This window comes from Corella eumyota, chromosome 6 (genome assembly GCF_963082875.1).
Source record: "Corella eumyota chromosome 6, kaCorEumy4.1, whole genome shotgun sequence".
Taxonomy (NCBI): domain Eukaryota; kingdom Metazoa; phylum Chordata; class Ascidiacea; order Phlebobranchia; family Corellidae; genus Corella; species Corella eumyota.
The window spans coordinates 14910711-14919963 of NC_137495.1; the positions used below are offsets into that span (position 1 = coordinate 14910711).

The following is a 9253-nucleotide window of genomic DNA, read 5'->3' on the forward strand; positions in this document are numbered from 1 at the left end:
CCCGCACCTCTGTTTTAAGAGCAGGTAGTATTGTGCGAGATGGTATTTTAAACCTGGGCTCTAGAACTTTCATAAGGTCCCTAAAACCTTTGTCATTTAAAACATTTCGTCAATGAAAATGGCTGAAAATTTTTAGTATTATAACTTCTTTTGTTGCCTGGACAGCCACTTGAAATAACTAATTTACATTTATTACACATTGCTTCACTTTCACTATCTTTGATTACAGTCTTTACCAAATATTAGACCTACGATTTGACATTGCAGTAACTGTTCACTTGAAAATAAATAGGAAATTTAAATATTACTAGTATAGACTTTGTTACATTATGTTTATTCACACATTTAATAAACCCAACTATTACAGCCTTAACATTTTAGTACATTTACAGAATTTTATTTTTTGTAAGATTTAATTAATATAACACGGATTATTTGTTCAAAATTATACAATTAATTAGTTTACAAGTTAAATATATTACATAACTAAAGAATTTTAATTAACAACTAGGAATTAAAATAATTAACCGAAAGAAATATGTGATTACTAGCAAGATAAAAGCTCCATGCGAAGGCGGGGCCTACCATACCAGGTTTGTGGATACAATCGAACATAGCGAGCACTTATAGGTTGAGGAAAGTTGTTGAACTTGTGACCATCCTCATCTTCATTACCAACAAAGATCTTAAAAAGATTTAATATACTATTTAACATAATAATATTCAGGTTTAAGATATTAATTATTTAAATTTTATAACTTTTTTGATTGCGCGTTGTTCATCGCTTCACATTTAACTTAAAGGGACTGCAACATGCAAAATTAAAATGTTTATAAAGGGCATTGTGACGTGTTTGCCAGCCCCTAATTACAATCTAAACGGCTTATTTCCTGCCCAAAAGTTACTGATTTTTGCTATTTTAAATAAAAAAATGTTACGACGATGCTTAAATTTAAGTTATCGACTTTATATTTAAGTTGTGCATAATTTAAGCTTAAGCATTCGTGTTGACACTGTTTTTAGGGAGCTAGAACAGCGTCCATAGCAACGTGATATAAATAGGTTCCATGTCTTGTAAAAAAACAGTTTTATGGACATAAATCACAACCACAAAATCAAATGTAGCCTGCACTTAAAAAAACTGTTTTTAATTAACACTAAGTCCAAAAAGAAAGCTGTTTTAAGTAAGTTAGGTACTATAAACTACTTTCCAAGCTACTTCGTACGCTGGGACCAAAGTAGCTACGTTCGGCCTTAAGAAAACAGTAGATTATAACTTGCGTTAAATTATAAACTGATAACTTATTTACTACTTGGAAAAAACATAAAAACGTCTTTCAACAAGTAGTAAACCCCATTTGGGGCTGAAAATGTAAAAGAAAGTCAGCACTGGAAAATAATAAAACTGAAATACAAAATCGGTAAAAAATTGTAATCCAGTTTAGCCTTAGAACCTGTAGAATTTAAAAAAACATCAATATTGCTATATTGGACATGTTTAATAAAAAAACGTTTTTCTAGCCAAACAACGACTGAAGACCGAGTACAAACATAAGAAAAACCCACATAATTATTTTCACACCAGTTCGCGGGATTTTTGCAATGTTAATTTTTAAAATTACAAAACTTTAGATTATTAAAAAAATTAAAACTGTCGCAGACCCTTTATTGTTACAAACGACGAATAATTAAGAACAAGTTTTGGTGATTTTAAATAAAACATTTTTAATAAAATAAACTTTTTTAAATTAATTAACACCAATTAATTAAAAACTGTTTCTAAACTTTAATAAGTTAAACAAAATAAATTTTCGTTTTAAATTTAAGCTTACCAGATCATTTCCATTATTTTGGATGAACTGCATATCTGATGTACTGGACCCATAAGATATCTTAAAGCTGGTGACCCAATAAGAACTATAGTAACTTCCTTGTGTCACAACTCCTGTCACTCGAGTTGATCTCTTGAGGTCAATTTGGATCCATTCCCCAACCCTGGCTATTAATTAAAACAATGTTAATGTTTATTTTCCACTAATTACAAAAGTTGTGAAACTTTATTATAAGATAGCAAATAATTCCAACAACTCACCTCGTTTAGGCCACCAACCATTGGTATGAGCATCCAACCTTGCTTTATGTGGTGATGTGTTGCTGTTCCAATAAGAACTAGCTGTGATGTCACTACCCGGTATTCTTCCATCTTTTAACCCAAGCGCACAAACACTAGCTATAAATATTCATGTTTATTTAGAATTAATCTTATAAGTTAGCATGATTAAGCTTAACTCTTAGATATTTAAATTGTAAAATTAAATATTACAAAATGTTTATAAATTGTTATATTGTCTGCTTACTGTTAGAACCACGTAACTCAAAATTTGACAACAAATATAAATTTAGCGGAATTTAAAAAATGATTTTATTTGTAATTAAAAAATAACTTTTTATTAATTTATCATTTGATTTTTGAACTTTAAATAACCGTGTATTTTAAGTAAAAAGATCGAGTGGTTAAAGTTTTGTTAACATACAAATGTTGTTAAATTAAAACTGACATAATAACTAAATATCGGGTGTTAATATAATAACGTAGGAAAAGCACTTAGCATCGCAATCGATTACGCTGCAAATGCTTTCCTAGCCTCAAAACAGCTGTGGTGCTGGTTCGCAAAGAACGGCAAAAATCACCTGCATTGACAGCCGTGATGTAATTTTCGCCGTGAAACTGGGGGTATCAAAAACAAAAATATTTACAAACTTTATCAACACTATCAACCAGAACCAACCCATTATGAAATACAAAAAAGGGGTCGACTGAAAATGAAGGAACGGAAATTGAAGGAACGGAAAATGAAGGAACGGAAAATGAAGGAACCGGAAAACGAAGGAATCGGAAAATGAAGGAACCGGAAAAGGAAGGAACCGGAGAATGAAGGAACCGGAAAATGAAAGAACGGAAAATGAAAGGACCGTAGAATGAAAGAACGGAAAATGAAGGAACCGGAAAATGAAAGAACGGAAAATGAAAGGACCGTAGAATGAAAGAACGGAAAATGAAGGAACAGAAAAATGAAGGAACCGGAAAATGAAAGAACCGGAGAATGAAGGAACGGAAAATGAAGAAACCGGAAAATGAAGGAACCGGAAAATGAAGGAACGGAAAATGAAGGGACCGGAGAATGAAAAAACAGAAAATGAAGGAACCGGAAAATGAAGGAACCGGAAAATAAAGGAACCGGAGAATGAAGGAACGGAAAATGAAGGAACCGGAAAATGAAGGAACCGGAAAATGGAGGAACCGGAAAATAAAGGAACAAAAAATAAAGGAACCGGAGAATGAAGGAAAGTGAAGTAAGAAGAGGCGGAATCCTAAAAAATAAAAAATTCCGCGTCCCCCAAAAAAGAATACGTAAGAACCCCTTCTCAGGCAAAATAATAACTTTCGTTCTGTGAACCCAAATAACTGTGCAAACTCGCTGCCATTCTATGCGGTTAAAAGCCGTACAAATTTATTAACAATAAGAGAATTACAAAGAAACAATATTTATATGTATTGGTTACTTAAAAGGGTATAAAACTAAGAAATACCTTTTTATTCAAGGACAGATCTAATTACCCATAAGATAATTAAATAACTAAATATATTTCGTCATTATATTAAAATAGTCAAACATTGTATAGACGCTATCTATATACATATCAACGCCCCAATTTTGGATTTAGGTTATATCTTGATAACATTTCCTTTTGTTGTTTAATTTTTACTATATAGTAAAAACCTTTAAAAAACATTATCAATAGTGACATAGTTCTTTTTATGTATGCGTCAGATTTTTGCTGAATATATTTTTCCGTAATCTTGTGATTATTAATTAATTTGATATAGAATTACCATCCATTTTAAATTACAGTAAAACGTACAGCCATGTAATGTAGTTTTGTATTATTTAACCCAGTATATTATTTATTTTCGCATTGCAGAATAATTTAGTTTGTGTCAATTATGTACCATTTGATTAAGGTGTTGCTTTACGTGGAAGGAGAAGTGAGTGTGTTGTATTTTTGATAATTGTGATTGTGGAGAAAGAAGTTAGTGTATTTTATATGATAATGATGTTAGTTTAGAAATGATTTAACATATTGTAATATTATCGCCCCCCATTTTTGTATATATATTGTTACCAATAAAGTATGTTAACCAGAATTGTATTTGAATAAGGTTTTACCTAGGAATATATTTAAGTATTTTAATACATTACTGGACCTTTCTGTCACCCTGACCCAATTCCCTACAATAACTAAATATCTATGATAAAATTAATTTTACTAATAAGTTTTAGCACTTTAAAAATGCCACTGTATTAAGTATACTTGTTTATATAAGGAATAATGTTAATAAATCATACAAAATAGACTTGCAAGATTCAAAAAGCTAATTATTTGTCTTAAAATTGCTTTTATTTTAGTTTTAAGGTTCTACCAGTAAGCCGATGATATTATCATTATTTAACAAATGTAAAGTAACCAAAATACCTTTTATTTGGGGGAGAATTTTTTCTAACTCCGACACGACCTCCCCATCGCAAGAACACTCGCCAGTAACCCCAACTGACCCCTTGGGACCTATGGGGCCAGTTTCACCCCTGAAACCTTGCACACCTTTAACGCCAGGACCCCCAATTGCCCCAATTTCACCCTTGGGACCTATGGGGCCAATTTCACCCCTGAAACCTTGTTCACCCTTGACGCCAGGACCCCCAATTGTCCCAATTTCACCCCTGAAACCTTTTTCACCTTTCTCCCCAGCTGGGCCAAGCTTGCCTGGTCTCCCTTGGGTTGATCTTAGCTCCCTGAAAGCGGGACTATCGGGGCTTGCATTAAAACAAACTTGGTTTTTTCTGGATGCAGCTAAGCATAACCAGAAGCACAAAAACATAAATATTTTCAAACTCATTTCAGCAAGTTTCAAGTTACAATTGTTTTATTCTAAACTCATTTAACAAGCTGGTTATAATTTTGTTATTAATATTTATCACAAATAATTGAAAATAACTTTCCGTCTGTTCCGATATTTTTGTATCAAAACACGCAGGTACCAAAACGCACCAAAAATTATATCTTGATTAATTTTAAATCGACTGCAATTTAAAATTAATTAAAAACTTTTTAAACGAGATATGACGACACTATGACGTAACAATAATAGCAACGCTGCATTAAAATACTTATTCGAATTGTTGTCTAACAAGATTTGACGCTATAGTTTAATTGTGATGTCATAATCTACTAAAGTAACGACAAAGCCCGCTATAGTTTAATTGTGATGTCATAATCTACCAAAGTAACAACATAGCCCGCTATAGTTAAATTGTGATGTCATAATCTACTAAAGTGACGTTAAAGCTCGCTATCGGAGCCGCAAAGCGAGTCAGCTATTGTGACATGCAACGAGGTTTCCCATAACAGCGTTAAAAATGTGAAACGTTTCAAGATTGTGCCAGTTAAAGTGTGGGGCAACAATCAAAGTAATTTTGTGAACGCTTTTCTGGGTGACGGTTCAGATACAAGTATTTGTACTGCAAGCCTTGCAAAGAAATTGGAAGGAGACAAAAGAACACACCGAACTTTATACAGCAAATTAAAGAACTAGTCATGGGAGCCGAGTTGACTCACTTTATGTAAAGGAGGTCAAACCGAATCGTTTATTGTCGACAAGCTTTTGGTACTAGATCATATTGTCAATATAGGTGACAGCATTACAACCAAGAAAGTGGCAAACATGTATCCGCATCTGCATAACCTGAAGTTTCCTGAACTTAAAAGAAAATCAGTGGAGCTACTTCTGGGAAACAATGTTCACGATGCATTCAGGGTTTCTGAATGGCGTTACGGCAAAAAGTGGCAGCCTTTCGGCCCGCATACGGCGTTGGGTTGGACGTTGTTTGGCTCAGACCATAACCCAAGAAAATCGTCCCAACGAACTAATGTTAACTTTATGCATGAGCCTGAACAAGTATCGACATCATGCAACGAAATTTCAGATGTTTTTGTCGAGCAATTTTCACGACCTTGATTGTGCGCTAAAGAGCGAAATGTCAATAAAGGACAAAAGGACGTTGAAAATTATGAACAAAACAGTTTCACGAAATGGCTAACACTATGAAATTGGATTACTCTGAAAAAAGGAATGTATAAAACTCTTAAAGAATAGAAAAATGACACTTCAAAGGCTACAATCTTTGAAAAAGAAGTTTATTGCAAACCCTAAAACTTTAGTCAATATAGGGAAGAAATCGATGATTATGTAAAATAAGGACATGGGACTGTATTGGCTAATAGGAATTGTGTAAATGATATAACGTGGTATATACCACACCACTGTACAGGTCCTAAGTTCATTATAGTGTTTGATTGTGTTGCAAACTCTGCGTTGTTTCTTTTAATGACGTTTTATTACAGGGACTTAACTAACAGCCTCGTGGAAGTGCTTTTACGATCTGGTTCCAGAACAATATATTAACACTTGGAATAATTGGCTAAACACTCTTGTTGATTGAGAGAACATTAGTATACCCAGATGTTTTAAACCTTAATATTGATTATGGTTGTATTTAGTTTTATCGCTGAAAGGACTGAAGCCCGGTTTTAGTCAAAGGCAATATGTACGTTGGTGGCAGGCTACATAACTCAACCGTCCCTCTAATCACCAAACATCCGATGATTCTTTCATCTAACCAGGTTGTAACCGAGCTCATTGTAAGTATCATAACAGGCATGGGCATTCGGGAACAATTGATATCTTGTCCGCCATTGATGGCTGAGGTGGAACGAATTTTAAACAGCAGACCTCTGGTGCCACTCAGCGACGACCTGCCTCACAGTTTAATTTAACTGCCATTGAACTAAATAGCGCAAAAGCTGCCATTGATCTAAATAGCGCAACAGCTACCATTGAACTAAATAGCGCAACAGCTGCCATTGATCTAAATAGCGCAACAGTTGTCATTGAACTGAATAGCGCAAAAGATGCCATTGAACTAAATAGCGCAACAGTTGCCATTGAACTGAATAGCGCAACAGCTGCCATTGATCTAAATAGCGCAACAGCTACCATTGAACTAAATAGCGCAACAGCTGCCATTGATCTAAATAGCGCAACAGCTGCCATTGAACTGAATAGCGCAAAAGATGCCATTGAACTAAATAGCGCAACAGTTGCCATTGAACTGAATAGCGCAACAGTTGCCATTGAACTGAATAGCGCAAAAGCTGCCATTGAACTAAATAGCGCAACAGCTGCCATTGATCTAAATAGCGCAACAGTTGTCATTGAACTGAATAGCGCAAAAGCTGCCATTGAACTAAATAGCGCAACAGTTGCCATTGTGCGGGCAGTTAACGACAATCTTTTCCCTAGGTGATCAATAAACTTTAGGTCATTTAATGCGTTTTAAAATTACGTTTTCGAGATAAAAATCTTTAAAAAATGAAATATTTAAAAAATTAACATATATATTTATCTTAACATCCGGTTAAAACTTTTTTAACTATTATACTTTTCGCCAAATTTCATTTTAAATATCGGTAAAATATGTTCTTGCGTTAAAAGTATACGCGGGCTTAACGCTGCAGGCTCCCCGTAGTTTAATAAAAAAATTTGCAGACCGAAAGCTATTAGTCGTAAAATTTTGCAGGCCGAAAGCTATTAGTCGTAAAATTTTGCAGGCCGAAAGCTATTAGTCGTAAAATTTTGCAGGCCAAAAGCACCCGTCTTTAATCCGTTTATAAAAAGGTTTTTGAGACAAAAATCTTCAAAAAAAATAATATTCTAAAAACTAACATATGTCATTAACGTAACAACCAATAAAAACTTTTATATATACTGTACTTTATGCAAAATTTTATTTTAAATATCGGTAAAATATGGTCTTACGCTGACTTTATACACGGGAATTTTATCGTCGACTCCCCGCCGTTTTTTGCAGAACGAATCTTCTGGCAACTCTTTAAACGTTTTATTTTTTGTGTTTTAGTATATAAATTTATATACATTAACACGGGCAATAACTAATAACATATTTATGCACATTCTTCAGTGTAAAAAATGATAAATTAATGCTTTTTCTTCAAATATTGTTTAGAAATAGGGCCCTACTTGGCAAAATACGTGATATCATAAGGCATTGTCTTGCGTCACCTAAAAGCGCGCGCTTTCAAATTATTTTTTTATAGGTTTTTGTTTGTAAAATTAAAAAATAAATTGACACGGGAAAAGAAAGATAACATGTTCTTGCACATTATTCTTTAAAAAAACTATTAATTTACTGCTTATTTTATTTCAAATACTGTCTAAAAAACTGTATAAAACTACGCGAAAATAAAATTTCTCGCGGTAATTAAAATGCAAAATCCCCGCTGTTCTAAAAAAAATCTTCGGGCTGAAGTGTCTGGTTACCTTTTTGGTCAGTTCGCTGGACGTAAAATCTTATAAATAAGGAAGGCCGAAGTAAGGTTTAACATACAATTAGACTTTCGCTTTTATACTTAATTTGTTAATTAAATACTTTGTAGTTTGTGTTTCGTATCATATAGTTTGTGTCGCATTTTTGTTTTAATAAAGTGTGGCCTTCTTATCGATGCCCATCTTTACAGCGTACTCTATTGGGGTTTAATAATTGTTTAAGCCCTAGTAGGAGTTTATTAGATCCTACATTATTCAAGATATAAACTGCAGTCAACTAATCAAAATTTTGCGCCAGACTCATCCCGCGGTGCTGCGATTTTTAAAATTATTCCTCCTTTCTAGTTATATAGTCCATGAACCACCTCTGTTATCTACACTTCAAAGATAAAATATAATCTGACAACAACCTTACGTTAAAATAAAATTAAAATGTACGACCATGAGCCCCACTGTTTAAAAATAAGTTTTGTTTATAAATTCTGGTATTTTTTCGTAAAGTTATTCTATATATACCTTAACTACTTTAGCCTAGCAATCAAAATGCGATCCCAGCAAAAGAACACTCGTTTATAAATGCTGGTTTGAAACAGGTAGAAAAAGGCAATCTTTAATCTTTATCCTCGATGTGGAAGGTCGATTGCGCGAACTAAACATAGAGTTACCCAGTCTCGAGTTGCCTGTGGTAGTTTGGGATAATATAGATTATAATTGCCCGGTAATTATGCTGCTGATTAAGTGCTGACTCAGCAAGAGTTTATACCGTTTATAGCGCCTTACTCAAGGGTG

At 33.6% G+C, this 9253-nt stretch overlaps 1 protein-coding gene across 1 annotated transcript; it reads right to left on the bottom strand.

Moving 5' to 3' along the window:
- Positions 1-431: 431 nt before the first annotated feature.
- On the bottom strand, positions 432-7027 carry LOC145754968 (lactadherin-like). Its single transcript, XM_082571149.1, has 4 exons — positions 4537-7027; positions 2093-2230; positions 1833-1999; positions 432-685 (listed from the first exon to the last, which is right to left on the bottom strand). The coding sequence occupies exons 1-4, from the start codon at positions 4955-4957 to the stop codon at positions 548-550; spliced, it is 864 nt and encodes a 287-aa protein (XP_082427275.1). The 5' UTR covers positions 4958-7027; the 3' UTR covers positions 432-547.
- Positions 7028-9253: the final 2226 nt, after the last annotated feature.

What these genes read in the sequence shown, in the direction of transcription:
- LOC145754968 (XM_082571149.1), bottom strand. Translation starts at nt 4,957, where the DNA reads ATGAGTTTGAAAATATTTATGTTTTTGTGCTTCTGGTTATGCTTAGCT. An exon ending in AATTCTCCCCCAAATAAAAG is followed by an intron (nt 2,231 to 4,536) that starts GTATTTTGGTTA and finishes GAATATTTATAG; the next exon opens with CTAGTGTTTGTGCGCTTGGG. An exon ending in AAAATAATGGAAATGATCTG is followed by an intron (nt 686 to 1,832) that starts GTAAGCTTAAAT and finishes AATCTTTTTAAG; the next exon opens with ATCTTTGTTGGTAATGAAGA.